This window comes from Plutella xylostella, chromosome 14 (genome assembly GCF_932276165.1).
Source record: "Plutella xylostella chromosome 14, ilPluXylo3.1, whole genome shotgun sequence".
Taxonomy (NCBI): Eukaryota; Metazoa; Arthropoda; class Insecta; order Lepidoptera; family Plutellidae; genus Plutella; species Plutella xylostella.
In genome coordinates, this window is record NC_063994.1 from 1,606,688 (window position 1) to 1,623,410 (window position 16,723).

The following is a 16,723-nucleotide window of genomic DNA, read 5'->3' on the forward strand; positions in this document are numbered from 1 at the left end:
CATAAGATAGGATTAGGCTAGGCTAGGCGTAGCGCGTAACGCCGGCGTCGCGCGGCTCGCTCGAGGACTCGAGTTTGAGTCTCGACTCGCTCCTGCTGTGTTGCGAGGACCCGCAGCCTGCACACACGCCGCTGCTAACAAAAGCCGCCGGCACACTAGGGTAAGAAAGAAAACAAAACTAAGGATGCGTTCACAATAAATCAAAATCGAACGTTACTGGGCGTAACGCTATAAATTGCGTGAATTGAGCGCAAGCTAAAAAACTTTTAAAGCAAACTGAACGCCCAATATCTGGCAAATGACCCCAGAAGTGCACACTTCGTTTCATGAAAGACGAATAAAATGGCGTCCAATGTTGCTTTTTATGAAGGAATAATAAGACAGAGTAGGCTAAGCTAGGCATAGAGAGTAACGATAGCGTCGCGCGGCTCGCTTGAGGACTCTAGTTTGAGTCTCGACTCGCTCCTGCTGTGTTGCGAGGATCCGCAGCCCGCGCACACGCCGCTGCTGACAAAAGCTGCGGGTACACTGGGGTAAGTAAAATAATACATGTGTGAAATTTATACTAGTTATACCCGCCAGGTTCGTTGCGCCTTAAAAAGTTTTCCCGTAGTCATTTCGGGATAAAAGTAGCATATGTGTTGATACACAGTGTCAGCTTCCTGCATAACAAATTTCATCTAAATCCATTCAGTAGTTTGTGCGTCAGAGAGTAACTAACATCCGTATTGACAAATACTGATATTTTAGCATAATATTAGATTGGTGACTGGTGAGAGACTAACAAACATCGGCACTCACAAATATTCAAATTTTAGCAAAATGTCGGCAATGATAAGCGAGGATTAGGCTAGGCTAGACATAGCGGGTAACGCCCGCGTCGCGCGGCTCGCTCGAGGACTCGAGTTTGAGTCTCGACTCGCTCCTGCTGTGTTGTGAGGACCCGCAGCCCGCGCACACGCCGCTGCTAACTAAAGCTGCTGGCACACTGAGGTAAGATATTTACTAAGGCTGCGTTTACAGTAAACAAAAAGTTTGATCGTTACTAGGCGCGCATGTAACGCTAAAAAAATTAATGACAAACTGAACGCCAAAAATCTAGCAAATTACCCCAGAATAACACAACTCGGATCATGAAAGACGAAAAAAATGGCGTCCAATTTTGTTTTTTTAAGGCGAACTGAAAGCCCAAAATTATATATGTGTTATAAGGATTTGTCATTGTAATGTGAGCTGAGCTAAGCTAATCATTCACGTTACTCATGGAGGCTCCTTTCATCCGCCCCAATCTACTGTTTCTATTGAATTTAAATGTTTCACCTTGGGATATCCGGGTTATAAATGCGTCAATTCCAACGATTATTAACATTGTTTTCCTTCTCCTCAGGGTGCTAGGCCGTAACTCGGGCGGCAAGGGCGGCGCTCCCGCTCGTCATTTCGGCCGCTGGGGCTCGCTGAAGGGGCGGCAACCCTCGCATCTAGACCTCTACGTGCCTAGACAGAGGCTGTCTACTGCTGACGTCGATTCAGGTATGTACCTATATACACTACTGCCAGCGCTCCAGGCGATCCAAGCCTTTTCGTGGTCCTACGAGCCGGATCCATATGTATGTGATTACTGACCACTATTTGAACACTACACTTCGGCCGCTGGGGCTCGCTGAAGGGGCGGCAACCCTCGCATCTAGACCTCTACGTGCCACGGCAGAGGCTGTCTACTGCTGACGTTGATTCTGGTATGTATACGTTAAGGTTGTCACACATAAATATGCGCTTCTAGTAGTGATCCAGGAAATCCAAGCCTTCACATGGTCCTTCGAGCCGAATTCAGATATATATGGTCACCGATTATAACTGATCTACTATTTAATCAGGCGCTAGAAATCATAGACAAAATGTGCAAAGAGCAAGAGAAGCGCCTGGCAATAACGATAATATAATGGCGCTAGCATGTTGCTAGTCTCCTCTTCGAAACAACCCCTAATATAAATCATACTCTGTTGTCATCATAGAAAAGATGTCTATTTAAATTCAACCTTCATTTCCACAACATTAACCGATACCCCTCCTATTTCCAGTATCAGGAGAGAGCGCAGTCCGGCGGGCGTCCCTCTACGTGATCACGGAGAGGGGGTCCCACGCCCACGGGCCGGGTGAACACATCGGCGTGGAGTACCCCGACACGAGAGCGCTTAAACACTCGTTCAAGAAGTTGTTACGAGCGTGCGTGCCCAGCGCGCCTCATACGGAGCCGAGCTATTTGAAGTGAGTTTTGGTCTTGTCGGGGTCACCAATTTGTTATGAAAGATTAAAGCAAGGATAAATTAAACTACTTATTGGTACAAGAAGTAATACTTATTTGTTATCGTTGTAATCTGAAACAATATGCATGTGTGTTGCGTGACCAAAATGTGAAATTCTATTGGGCCAGACATTTAGACGGCAGACCAGTGCAGCGAGCATAGGATTCGATACTATTTTTGAATCTACACGAAGGGTCACTTTTACCAAACGCTAAACGTATTTAAAACACATTTTGTACTAACTGACAGACGTATGACAGGCTACTAAATAAGTTTAGCGTTTGGTGAAATTCTACCTAACATTATAGAAAAAACAAATTTCACTTTTGGAACAACTTTGCCATATATTTTGACAGTGACAGTTGACGATACGCAACGTTAACGGAGGATCGAAACTTGTGCTCACGACTCAGTAGCCGCTTGTCAATCACTAAAATTCTGTGTTGAAAATTTTACGCTATTTATAGATAAAACTTGTTATAGTAGTACTAATAGAATAGAATAGAATAAAATTTTATTTCAGACCACGCCCATAAAACATTGTAACAAAACATAACACATTAAACAAACAAATACAAACATACAAATGCAGTAAATAGTAGTAGTAATAATAGTATAATATTTTTTAATTATGTCGTAATCCGACATCTTTGGCTTGTATCACCAACGTTTTAGTTTTTTTTATATTACCTTGACTCAACTTCAGTTATTCCCTCCAATCCGCAGACAAATCGAAGACTCAGGCTGGTTGTCCCAGCTGCGTCAGATCTTCCAGCTGTCGGGCTGCGTGCTGGACCTGCTGGAGCTGCAGGGCGCCTCCGTGCTGGTGGCGCTGGAGGACGGCTGGGACGCCACCGCACAGGTTTGTAGCGTGGGACGCCCTTGGGACAGATGAAATAGATGGTGGAAAGACAGATAGATAGATTGGATTTATTTGAACACAAAAACAGTACAGAGTTACATAACTTACTCGAATAGATGCAGAAGTTACATATAGGTACAAAAGACGGTCTTATTGCTCAAAGCAATTACTGTGGGTTACCCAGATAACCTTTACAGCGACGACCTTTTCAGCTGCATGAAGAAAGGCGAGGACAGAGTTTTGTGGCGCACTTTGGCAGAGACCTATGTCCAGCAGTAAACTATGTATTGCTATTGACGCAGACGATGGTGATGATAGGCTTCCAGCTGTCGGGCTGCGTGCTGGACCTGCTGGAGCTGCAGGCGCCTCCGTGCTGGTGGGTGACGTGGGACGCTCTCTAAGCCACTGTAGACATAGCTGGAAGATAGACAGATACATAGATGGGCTTTATTTGAACACATTCTATTCTATTCTATTCACTGTGGGGGTGTAAGTACCTGCACCTGGCTCTCTCGAGTGGAACCTTTGTGCATATCCCCAAGGTCTAAACTGCCTTCCTAAGCTTGGACCATTTCCCACCACGCTGGTCCACTGCGGGTTGGTGGGTTCACATATCTAGATGTGCTAAATCTAGACATTCGGGTTTCCTCACGATGTTTTCCTTCACCGTAAGAGCGATGGTATAAATTGTACTTAAGTTAAAAGAACTCATTGGTACATGTCAGCGCCGGGATTCGAACCCGCATCTCTGGCGTGAGAAGCGGCCGCTTACCCGACTGAGCTACCACCGCTCCGACAGATAGATAGATGGTGTGCTTTATTTGAACACAAAAAAGTACAGGCAGTCTTATCGTTTAGAGCGATTTCTGTAGGTAATCCAGATTGTCCAGGCCTTTACAGCGACGAGCCTGAGACATGTAGCTGGTAGTGGCTGTATGAAAAAAGCCGAGGAAAGAGTGTAGTGGCGCATTTTGGGAGAGGCTTATGTCCCGTGTTGGACGATTGATGATGATGATGATGGCAGGGACAGAGGTGGGATGGATGAAAATGGATGCAAATTATTATTCATGTATGTTTTACTGTTTTAATAGATATAAGAAATGTTGAAAAGCGCAGTGGTACAATTAAACCGCATCTAAGTCCCAAAAAACATATTTGAAGTGTGATATTTTTTCAATATCAATCAATTTCTCCAACCCACAGATATGCTCTCTAGCCCAGCTCTGCCTAGAACCCTACTACAGAACCATCGAGGGCTTCCGAGTGCTAGTCGAGAAGGAGTGGCTGGCCATGGGGCACAAGTTCCATATCCTAATCCTAACTAATATTATAAATGCGAAAGTAACTGTGTCTGACTGTCTGTCTGTCTGTTACTCTTTCACGCCAAAACTACTGAACGGATTTGAATGAAATTCGGTATGCATATGGTATAGACCCTGGGAAAGAACATAGGCTACTTTTTATCCCGGAATTCCCACGGGAAAACTTTTTAAGGCGAAGCGAAGCTCGCGGGAACAGCTAGTTTTTGATATTTCTAACTGTAACAACCACCATCTCCCTTACAGATATGCTCTCTAGCCCAGCTCTGCTTAGAACCCTACTACAGAACCATCGAGGGTTTCCGCGTGCTGGTCGAGAAGGAGTGGCTGGCCATGGGGCACAAGTTCCAGCAGAGGTCCAACCTGGGGCCCGCGCCGCAGCAGGGGTTCACGCCGGTGTTCTTGATGTTTCTGGATGCTGTGCATCAGGTGAGAACGTGGTATAAGTGTTGTGGCTAGAGAAAGCGGTCACAGATATAAGTATGTCTTGAGTTTTGAAATATTCTGTGTTTAGCATCAGCATACCTATATGATTTTTAATTAAAGATATGGTGTCCTAAAAGTTACATTGAATTGTACATTTGCATTTACAATCGCAATCTATTTACACTTGTGACTATGCAACTTGACCGCAACGACGGCAATCTTCAGCAGCATGTTTCATTTATGAACAAATGATATTGTGGTCAAGTTACATGGCTACTTATATACTTAACTTAGAACAGTATTGCTCCGACTAACATAATGCATTATGTGTGCAATATAGACTAATCGCCTTGTATAATTTCCCCACCAGCTCCAGAAGCAGTTCCCGCTGGCATTCGAGTTCAACGGCTACTACACCCGCTTCGTGGCGTACCACACCGTGTCGTGCCGGTTCCGGACCTTCCTGCACGATAGCGAGGCGACGCGCGAGCCCGCCGACAAGCGGGACGCCTGCCGCATGGTCAGTAATACACTCACGTACCACACCGTGTCGTGCCGGTTCCGGACCTTCCTGCACGACAGCGAGGCCACGCGGGAGCCCGCCGACAAGCGGGACGCCTGCCGCATGGTCAGTAATACACTCACGTACCACACCGTGTCGTGCCGGTTCCGGACCTTCCTGCACGACAGCGAGGCCACGCGCGAGCCCGCCGACAAGCGGGACGCCTGCCGCATGGTCAGTAATACACTCACGTACCACACCGTGTCGTGCCGGTTCCGGACCTTCCTGCACGACAGCGAGGCCACGCGGGAGCCCGCCGACAAGCGGGACGCCTGCCGCATGGTCAGTAATACACTCACGTACCACACCGTGTCGTGCCGGTTCCGGACCTTCCTGCACGACAGCGAGGCCACGCGCGAGCCCGCCGACAAGCGGGACGCCTGCCGCATGGTCAGTAATACACTCACGTACCACACCGTGTCGTGCCGGTTCCGGACCTTCTTGCACGACAGCGAGGCGACAAGCAGGACGCCTGCCGCATGGTCAGTAATACACTCACGTACCACACCGTGTCGTGCCGGTTCCGGACCTTCCTGCATGACAGCGAGGCCACGCGGGAGCCCGCCGACAAGCGGGACGCCTGCCGCATGGTCAGTAATACACTCACGTACCACACCGTGTCGTGCCGGTTCCGGACCTTCCTGCATGACAGCGAGGCCACGCGGGAGCCCGCCGACAAGCGGGACGCCTGCCGCATGGTCAGTAATACACTCACGTACCACACCGTGTCGTGCCGGTTCCGGACCTTCTTGCACGACAGCGAGGCGACAAGCGGGACGCCTGCCGCATGGTCAGTAATACACTCACGTACCACACCGTGTCGTGCCGGTTCCGGACCTTCCTGCACCTATGACCATAGTTCAACGTACTGTGACGAATAGCCGGGTCCACACCAGACGATCCAACGGGATTCAATCGCGCGCTCCAATCGGAATGGACAACATTTCATTTTCTTTACCCTATATTTTTATTAGCTATTCGGAAAGGTTATAAAAAATTAGAGGACCCATATTTTTTTATTTTGTATATACATTAATTTTTGCATGTTATTTTTAACTTTAAAGTTAATTATTTTAAAACCGGAAGTGACATCACATATTAGGCTCAATTTTTATTTTTGTCTATTGCCTTAGTTTCGAAAAAAAAACATAAATGACACTGACAAGTGACATTTAAACTTTGTTTACATGCCAACCAACAAATGGGTCATTTTCAAATGACATTGATATTTCTGATGATACAAAGTAGGTACTTATCATGTAAAAAAATAAACAGAAGCATTTTTTCAGCTGTGTAGGCGGTGGCATGCTTTGGGACATATTAAATAGAGGTCATCTCTTAATAAGTACTAACCATTTTATATGATAAATTAAAAAAATAGTCAGAAAGTGTCAGAACAGAATTTATGAAAATGACCCAAATAAACAACAACGACTCGATAAAACGTCAACGCCAATCAAAAATGAAAGTGACTGTTACTTTGTTTTTAAATCTATAGGCTTTGATCATCAAAATGCATCGCACCTGATGCATGACGTCATCAGCACTTTTTTACTATTTTATGATTTTCTCGAAAATGATACATCCAAAAAATACAAAAACATTTTTTTTGTGGCCTTGAGAGCTAAATCTCGAAATGGTTTTCGATTTATAGCAGCTTAAGTTTTTTGAAATGTTGTCCATTGTCTGGATCGTCTGGTGTGGACCTCGCTAATAGCCTGTCTTCAAACCGTTTGATACATTTATGCCAAAATATTTTTGGTTGCCGAAATATGTACAATATTTTTGCTGTAAACTTGATGTTTCCATCCACGCCGTACCTACTAGATATTAGGGATACATCCTATGTTTGTGAAAATATATATATATATATTTCTAACATAGTCTTCTCTACCTACAGGGTGTAGAAACAGGCGCAGGTTCAGAAGACGAAGCGTACGGCGGCGCAGCGGCACCGGCCAGCGGCCAGCACGTGTTCGACTATATAGAGCGGCTGCACCAGAAGACACCCGTGTTTTACAACTTCCTGTATACACCGGACTTGGATAACCCTGTAAGTTATTAATATGTAACTAGTTTTTAATGAGCCACTGATAGAATGTCGTCTGGCCCAATACACCAGACTAAATCAAGCGGCTGCACCAGAAGACGGCCGTGTTTTATGACTTCCTGTATACGCCGGACTTGGATAACCCTGTGAGTTATTAATAACTAGTTTTCAATGAGCCACTGATAAAATTCTACCTCACTCATACCGATAGGGCCATAGCAGGGTTCATTAGCTGCTGAAAGAAGAAAGAAACATCAAAATCGGTCCACCCGTTTGGAAGTTACGAGGCATAGAATGTCATCTAGCCCAAAGCACCAGTCTGGCGGGCAGCGGGCAGCAGGTGTTTGACTACGTAGAGTGGCTGTACCAGAAGACGAAAGTGTTTTACAACTTCCTGTATACGCCGGACTTGGATAACCCGGTGAGTTGTGGTTGTGGTTAAATGAAATGTTATAACATCCATCTGTGAGGCACAAAAGTTCACACGTTCAGAAATCGTTTCGACCCAAATATGATATTGCGATTGAAATTAACAGAAATGTTAAAAATATGAAAATGAAATAAGAGGCGGCTCCAATCGTAATATCTCAGTAACAACGAACTAGCGATCTTTTGTGAACTTTATCAAATGCAGATTTAATTATAGGACAACTGGACACCGGTACGTTATAGTCGTTGCAGCTTGGGGAAAACTGTCTTAGGAGAGGTGAAAACTTATATTTTACGCAATCACTATCGCAGGATACGACAAGTACTACCGTATCCCCTATCCGCCTCTGATTTGGCGCACCGTCTCTTACGGTGAAGTGTTAGGCCAACTAGCGCCGCCAATTGAAAAATGGAAACATAACTCACGTTTGAAAGCGTTTTTACCAATACTGACTCGTTTCACGCCCTCTTCACGCTAAATCCAACTTTAGAATCTACCTCACAGTACCCAGTACCTTAAAGGTAGTTTTGACAAAAAACGCTTTCAAACGGAAGTTCCACTTTACCTTCACTCTCTTAACATTTCTCCACATTACCGCCCCCAGGTCCTACGCCCCGTCTCGTCAGTCTGCGCACTAGAAGTGTGGGAGTACTACGTGAGCGAGGAGCTGAGCGGCGGCGCGCCCTACGACCCCGAGACGATGGAGCCCGAGCCCCGGCCCGCCCCCGCCAGGCGCGTCGTCGCTAGCGGGTAACTAGATATATACATACATTATATACATACAGATACACACACAGAGACACACGCCCCGGGCCGGCAAGACGCGTCGTCGCTAGCGGGTAACTAATACACACACAGACAGACAGACAGACACACACACGACCCCGAGGCGATGGAACTGGAGACCCGGCGCGTCGTCGCTAGCGGGTGAGTATATATGTACATACATACATATGTACATGCATACACACATACACAGACACACACACGGCTGAGCCCCGCGCTGGCGCGTCGTCGCACTTACGGAAATATCTTATGGAATTCTTTTGTGAGGCCAACAGGCTGATTTAAAAATTTTGATCTACGAAAACGAGCTATTGATGCCATTTATAAAAGTATAAGTATAAGATATAGGTATTCAAACCATTCCATGTTTACTAAAGTACGGAAAAACTTAAATTAAGTTTGTAAAAAAGGAGAAGCTGATCTTTATCTTTATCTAGCTGCAGCTCAATGAAACAACATATGTAGAAATCGCTCCATAACTCTTGTATAATTTAAAAAACAAGGATTAAATTCCAAATAAAATACATTTACTTAGATTACTCTATATTGTGTGCAACAAAAGTAAACTTACTTTTCCCCCGACAGCTACGACAACATAAACCGCTGCATGCCCGACGCGTTCACCGGGCTCCTCGAGCGAGGGAGACAGCTGGAGCTGGAGCTGGGCCATCTGCCGCAGAAGTGGCGGGTGCGCTGGGACCAGCTCGACCTGCCTAATACCACGCAGCTGCAGGTAGGACTCTATCAGTGGACATGGCAAACGCAGTCGCTAAAAGAGATGCGAGTTGCAAGCAAAGGCTCTTATAGGGTAGAATTTTGTGAGTCACTGATAAAATTCTACCACACACACACATGGACAAGGTAATAGCAGGGCTCATTAGCTGTATAAAGAAGAAAGAAACATCAAAATCTGTCCATCCGTTTAGAAGTTACGAGGCATAGAACGCCGTCTAGCGCAAGAAACCAGTATGCTCTATATAGTTCTCGGGGCTATTCCCCGGGTGCTGGAGCGAGGGCGCCAGCTGGAGCTGGAGCTGGGCCACCTGCCGCAGAAGTGGCGGGTGCGCTGGGACCAGCTCGACCTGCCCAACACCACACAGCTGCAGGTAGGAAGTTATCAGTGCGCATGCCGAAGTAGATAGTAAAACAGATGTGAGCTACAACCAAAGGCTCTTAACCTCTCCTATGCCGAACAGCCGCGCACACATGTAACTGCCGTCTGCCGGCGCTTTTTGACAGTTGAGAGCGCCCGCGCGGGAATCACATTTATATGAATATTTGGGAATTATTGTTTGGTACTCAATAAAGTATCGATTGTAATTTATTGTCAGATAGCTAATGAACGTGTCACAATGAATTTTATTGGTTATAATAGTTTTATCTGATTTCTATAGGTCATTGATTACAGATTTTTACTTGAAACTGCACCCATCACAGAGAAATACCTCTATTTCAATATAATTTTAGTTTCAATCCAGGTTTTTTTATACTTATTACTTGAAGAGATTATATAGCTATCAACTGATATCAATAAAGTATAAACTCTAGAGGAAATAGATCCATAATTAATATTTTGAAAACCGACTATAATTTGCTTTATTTCAAAAGACTCCATTTTCTGTACATGTGCATGTGTGCGTGACAAGAGCTTGCTCCAGTGCGCCGTGTGCCAGATCTGTCCCAAATCAAGGGTGTTCACTTTTGATGAATTAAAACAAGAATGATAATATTATTATAATATTTCGTATTTTAGCATACTAAATTATAAAAACATAAACGTAAGTTACTTACTGAATCATATTTACTTATTTGTTAACCTACTTTCAACAAATATGATATATGATACTATAAATATATAGGTATAAATACATAATATTTATTTATATAAATAGGACAGGTGATCACCCTCTCAGACTCATCTACACATCGATATCATTCTAAAGAGCCTAAACTTCACTTTCACTACAGCGATGATCCTACAGAATAAAACACGCTGTATAACAACCCAACGCACTTCGTGTACATACACGAGCGGCGGCCATTTTGTTTGCGTATGTGTGTGTGTGAATTTTTGATGCACCTTGATGAATATTGATTTTCTCTAATATTTTGGCTATTTATTGAATAAACCGATATAAATATGTATTATCAATAAAATTATCTTCATAAATGAAATAAATTATTTATTGATGTTTTTACATAACAGTCTTGAAAACAGTTTACAAAGTTACGTACCCTTCAGGCAATAATCCGGTACAATTTTAGATCGATAAAAACTCGATTTTTTGTATTTTTTTATACTATTGATTTATCACTATACCTTCAAAATTGAATAAATAACAAGAAAACATAGTATTTACCTACCTTTTGACGTTTTTTCCATACGAAATCACTATTTTATTACCAACAGTCGCGAGTACAAGGACTGTTCAAAGTATCAAAATTTGAATTTCGCGCTACTAGTAAACAAGTGAAGTTTTTGACTGAATGAATGTTGTCGATGGTTGTTTCATTCATATAGAATAAATTACAGGTGATTTCATACTCTAATTCATGGTAATTAATAACTAAAATCACAAAAATCGCGATGAAGTGCTCTTGGGACAGATCTGTCACTAGGCAGACAAGGGGGGTTGGGACAGATCTGGCACACGGCATTCTAGAGGTTAAAAGGTTGAATTTTGTGTGCCACTGATAAAAATCTACCTCAACCACACTGGCAGCGTAATAGCAGAGTTCATTAGCTACAGAAATAAGAATGAATCGTCAAAATCGATCCATTAGTTAAGAAGTTACAAGGATAAGAATGTAAAAAACAGCTGTGTTCGCGATCCCTCTTTCATTTATTATTATAAAGTACATTGGTACAAAGGCCTACTTAATGCTAGTAGCATTCTATGCATGTAGTTTAACATTCTTCATTCTCTCTCCACAGCGCAACTCCTCAATCTCGTCAGCCCTAGTCCGTCGCGCAGGGCGGGCGGCGCACAAGCGCAACACACTGGAAGTGCTGGCGCGGGGGCGGCAACCCGCGCCCCCGCCCGCCCCGCTGCACCGCTTCCAGCCCGCGCCGCTCGCCGCCCCCGCGTCTTGTGATCATTGTCTGGCGTTGTTGTGGCCTCCTGTTAAGGTTAGTTTGAATCGTATTTATTAAGGTGAGTACAGACTACAACATTAACTTGTAACAGAGCAACGAGCCGCTCTCTGATATGCTCTAGTGTATCATCCTTTTACCAACTTTTTAGCATGCGCTTCCCTGTAACATTCGAAAGAACGTTACATTACACAGAAATGCTCAACAAAATGGTGTAGTCTATACTCACCTCAGTCACCTTTAAAGGTTTCTGTATAACTAAGAGTGCCCCAAAGGTCAATGACATGCCTAAACAAGCTCAGGTCAGGTCAACCAGAATATTGAAATATGATCTTAGAAAAAGTCGTCAGTTTTTGAGAGATTCGTATTACAACATATACTAAAACGTCTAAAACTACGGACCAAGGACGTAACTTTGCTATGCGTATTTTATCAATCTATCCAGTATACAGTCTTCTTCTTCTTCCTAGCCTTATTTAGGGTCGGCTTTGTGCGTCATGTCACGCAATTTTACCCTATCCTCTTTCACTCTCTCATATTTTCTTCCAGTATACAGTATAAGATCTTCAACCCAGTTTGCAAAAGAAAAAAATAAGGCCTATAGTATTATAAATTTATGATCCTCTTACATTCCAGTCGGGTGTCCGTTGCGCAGAATGCGGAGCAGTATGTCACGAGAGATGCGCCGAGCTACTAGCCGCCCCGTGCCGCCCGCCCCCGCCCCCGCCCCGCGACCCGCGCCCCGCGCCCGGCAGTGAGTAGCGAACACAACGCGAAATCATGTGGAGAATTACAGCACAGTTATGAGAGTTTCCACCCTGATCGAAAGCGAAACGAAAGAGGTCAAAAGTCTAGAGTTATCAAGTATTTAGTAAAAAAATAGGTTGACATTTATTTATAGTTATCGAACGAATAGAAGCATACTTTGCCTCGGAACACGATTATCATGAGAATTTATATGCGTACTTTTTATATATTTTGCAGTAGAAGTGTTAAAGCTAGGAGACAAATGCACACGTTACTTGACATTTGTCCCTTTATAGGGTACTTTATAGCTTGTGAACCAATCCAAATAAGTGTCTTATTTAAAATTATTATTAAACCCCAGGTGCCGGAACCCTCCAGTCGTCCTCGCAGCAGTACTACGAGCAGTTCTCGAGCAACGTGGCGGAGAACAGCACGCACGAGGGGCACCTGTACAAGCGAGGCGCGCTGCTCAAGGGCTGGAAGCAACGGTCAGTACAGTACAGTACAGGAACAGCACGCACGAGGGACACCTGTACAAGCGAGGCGCGCTGCTCAAGGGCTGGAAGCAACGGTCAGTACAGTACAGTACAGTACAGTACAGGAACAGCACGCACGAGGGACACCTGTACAAGCGAGGCGCGCTGCTCAAGGGCTGGAAGCAACGGTCAGTACAGTACAGTACAGGAACAGCACGCACGAGGGACACCTGTACAAGCGAGGCGCGCTGCTCAAGGGCTGGAAGCAACGGTCAGTACAGTACAGTACAGTACAGGAACAGCACGCACGAGGGACACCTGTACAAGCGAGGCGCGCTGCTCAAGGGCTGGAAGCAACGGTCAGTACAGTACAGTACAGTACAGTACAGTAACAGTACTACGAGCAGGGTGTAGCTTTAAGCAGAAGTTTATAGGAAGCCACTTATAACTGGTGCCAGTCCCGCGAAGGTCAATGGCTGGCAAAATAGAAGAGATCAATCTCTGTGTTCTTGTAATATCTGTAATAGAAATAGAAACAAAACTTTACTTGAGTACCTATACATCAGACGAAATGTGACTTGGGTTAGCGTAATGTGTTTTTCACATGTGTATTCATTTGTTTCCAGATGGTTCGTGCTTGACTCCATCAAGCATCAGCTGAGATATTACGACGCCATGGAGGACTCCCATTGCAAAGGATTCATTGGTATGAATATATGAATAGCCCTTACCTAACCCTTAATCATACATGGCTATTCTGAATATTTCATAGCTTTCAACTCATTGAATTAAAGTACAAAATAATTTTGCTCTACTAAAGTAACGATTATCCAACAGCCAATAATTTATTTGTAAGTTAAAGCTAAACGGATGATCCTTTGGTTAGAGACAGACTGGTGTCTTTCTCATACGTGAAGATAATGGATTTTTTTCTTGAATGCCGTACCATGTTTAGCGAAAATTCAAATTTTAGAGCTGTAACCTTAAATTCATAAATCTTATTTTCCACTGCTACAATGGACGTCGCTAAAATATTTTTTGAGTCTTCTGAATCGACATCATTGTCTAATATAATATCTACAATCCGGTCATCTATGTCTCCTCAGACCTGGCGGAGGTGCTGACGGTGACGCAGGCGCCACCCGCCCCCGGCCCGCCCAAGAAGTGTGACGACAGATCCTTCTTCGATGTGAGTATAGATTTAGATATAACTTAGTATATTCTGGAATTGTGTCCTTGTTGTTTTGGTACATAAATATAAAAATGGTTACTAAATGTACACATCCGGGCTTTGCCTTATGTGACCTCCCTTAGGCTTTCCTGAGTATCGTGGCCAGAAGTATGTAGCCAACAGCACGTAAATGTAGGGTATGTAAAAAGGGGAAGGAAAAGGAAGTAAACTTATAAGTTAATCTATTTATGAAAAATAAACTAAAGGAAGGGATGGGTGATAGTCCTTCACGGGGAAACATTATGAGGCGAAACGAAGCTCTCGGGCAACATTATAATTGTATAAAAATATACAAAGATAACCTTTCCTCATTTGTGTTCAGTTGCGCACGAGTCGACGCACGTACAACTTCTGTGCGAGCGACGCTACCGCCGCGCAGGAGTGGATCGAGAAACTGCAGGCCTGCCTCCAGTGAACACCCTGTACAGCGATCACAGTGAACTGAACACCTTGTATAATACATCCTACCCCTTGGGAGCTCTAAGGAACAACGGTTTACAAAGAACATTTCCAGAAAATCTCCGCAAGGAAAGTAAAATCTGATAACCAAATCTATAACTTAATTTAAAAAATGTGGAGACCATGGAATCTGTGTCAAGTTGGTTGGCTGAAAACATCCTAATTGGATTACCTATGACACTTTATCTAGCATTTATCATAATATATTTTAAAACATGAGCAATCGCTTTTGATCATGGTCTGTGTAAATAGCGCTACAGTTTAAACCGTAGATATAAAAATATTTCAAAATCCTATAATTACCACATGAGATTCCCCTGTATCCACGTGGATACAGAGTCGAGAATGACTTCGAAATTAGTTAGTTTGTTAGCTAGAACGTCTATATATTTTATTATATCGATGTTAGTAGAGTGATAGATGTCTGGTACTAGTATGTAGCGAGGGGAGAGGAGCGGGAGTGTAAGGCTGGGTCTGATGAGCTGATAACCGAAACCTTAACCGCAGAAAATTATTAACTGTCCTTTAATTTTCTATCCACAAAGTATTTCAGAGCTACAATTTGGACGGCAAAATTGCAATAAAATGTAAAGTTATAAACACTGCAAATGTAAAGTTGTAAAAATACAAATTATCAAAATTTACATATAAAAAGATTAACTTGTACAATGACGATCAGACCCTCAGCGAAGGATCTCAAAGAGGAACATTTCTAAAGCATTGACTATATCATTTTTACATTCACAACTTACATTTAATATTTTTTTTATTTATATTTAGTCAAAATCTATAGGAAAGTTTAGTTTAAATTGTAACATTGTTGTCTTGAGTATTTGTAAATATATTTTATATTGTTGACTTATGTTGTATACATGTATGCGTTTGCATTAACTGATAAATTTTAACTAAATATTGTGTTATATTGGTATTTAAATACAGTATCTACAGGGTGTTGCAAAATTGTATTCTGAAACTTCGGCACATAACTTGCCCTTCTAACCATCTTTTTATCCAAGAATTGTCTACAACATTATTTGCTCTTCACAAAAGAAGTAAAAATATGTATTTCCGGTTACAATTAACTTTTTGCTACGCCCTGTAGGTCTAACCATAATTATCACAAACATACGTACCTATATTTCAGATTTATTTATCTTATCAATGTCTATGTCGTACCTAATTAGAAGTATTTAAATGCATTATATGTCTTTATAACGCTAGAATACATAGTGGCTTATTATAAAAATAGATGTACAGTGCTCCAAAATTGATAATGCGCATAGAAATCTTTGACAGATCGGTTTTTTTTCGATTATGTGACACATGATATTGAGTCCTATTTCTTTCGAACAAGGTGCAAAATGCAAGTGTTATTTTTAAGGCTTTTACGATTTAATGATTCGGATATGAAGATCTGCATGTGCATTATTAATTTTGGACAAGTGTACTTTAATGTTATGCGTAGGAAGAAGCTATACTTAATGTTATCTTGGGGCATACCTAGTTATATCAATATCTGCATGACTATTACAAAATGTTGAAGTTTGTTCCAGCCCATGGCTTGCAAAAATAATTGCTACACTTTTAAACACATATTTTTTTTTACTAAGTGTTTTAGACGAAAGAGGTGACTGAGTTCGTCATTCTGTGATCATCGTTTGCCCATAAAAGTTGGCGGAAGCGAGCCCTACTGCTAGAAATGAAATGGAAACAAAAGTATATTTAAATAATGGCAAATTATGTTGGCGATATTGTATGATCTAGGTTCATGTAATGGGTCGTAATTCATATTTCCAAAATATTTAACCTCCATAAATGTTATACTCTCTGTAAAGAGCACACAAATATATTAGTATTATTTTTGTTGAGGAATCTCATTATCCTTATTGTTACTCACTCATTAACTATTATGTTTTGTAAATAAACAAGTAATCATTATGTTAAATTTGTGTTGACATATCAGAGTGGCGTCTGTTAG

At 42.8% G+C, this 16,723-nt stretch overlaps 1 protein-coding gene across 1 annotated transcript in view; it reads left to right on the forward strand.

Moving 5' to 3' along the window:
- Window positions 1-15,371, forward strand: part of LOC105396606 (myotubularin-related protein 5) — an 88,491-nt gene extending 73,120 nt beyond the window's left edge. Inside the window, exons 29-42 of the mRNA XM_048625328.1 lie at window positions 1,388-1,530; window positions 2,079-2,265; window positions 3,030-3,165; window positions 4,731-4,913; window positions 5,281-5,430; window positions 7,373-7,525; window positions 8,557-8,702; window positions 9,324-9,471; window positions 11,674-11,868; window positions 12,469-12,586; window positions 12,941-13,067; window positions 13,682-13,761; window positions 14,162-14,244; window positions 14,609-15,371. Coding sequence (XP_048481285.1) covers window positions 1,388-1,530; window positions 2,079-2,265; window positions 3,030-3,165; window positions 4,731-4,913; window positions 5,281-5,430; window positions 7,373-7,525; window positions 8,557-8,702; window positions 9,324-9,471; window positions 11,674-11,868; window positions 12,469-12,586; window positions 12,941-13,067; window positions 13,682-13,761; window positions 14,162-14,244; window positions 14,609-14,701 — 1,942 coding nt within the window. The 3' untranslated portion in view covers window positions 14,702-15,371. The remainder of the gene's footprint in view (window positions 1-1,387; window positions 1,531-2,078; window positions 2,266-3,029; window positions 3,166-4,730; window positions 4,914-5,280; window positions 5,431-7,372; window positions 7,526-8,556; window positions 8,703-9,323; window positions 9,472-11,673; window positions 11,869-12,468; window positions 12,587-12,940; window positions 13,068-13,681; window positions 13,762-14,161; window positions 14,245-14,608) is intronic.
- The last annotated feature ends 1,352 nt before the right edge of the window (window positions 15,372-16,723 follow it).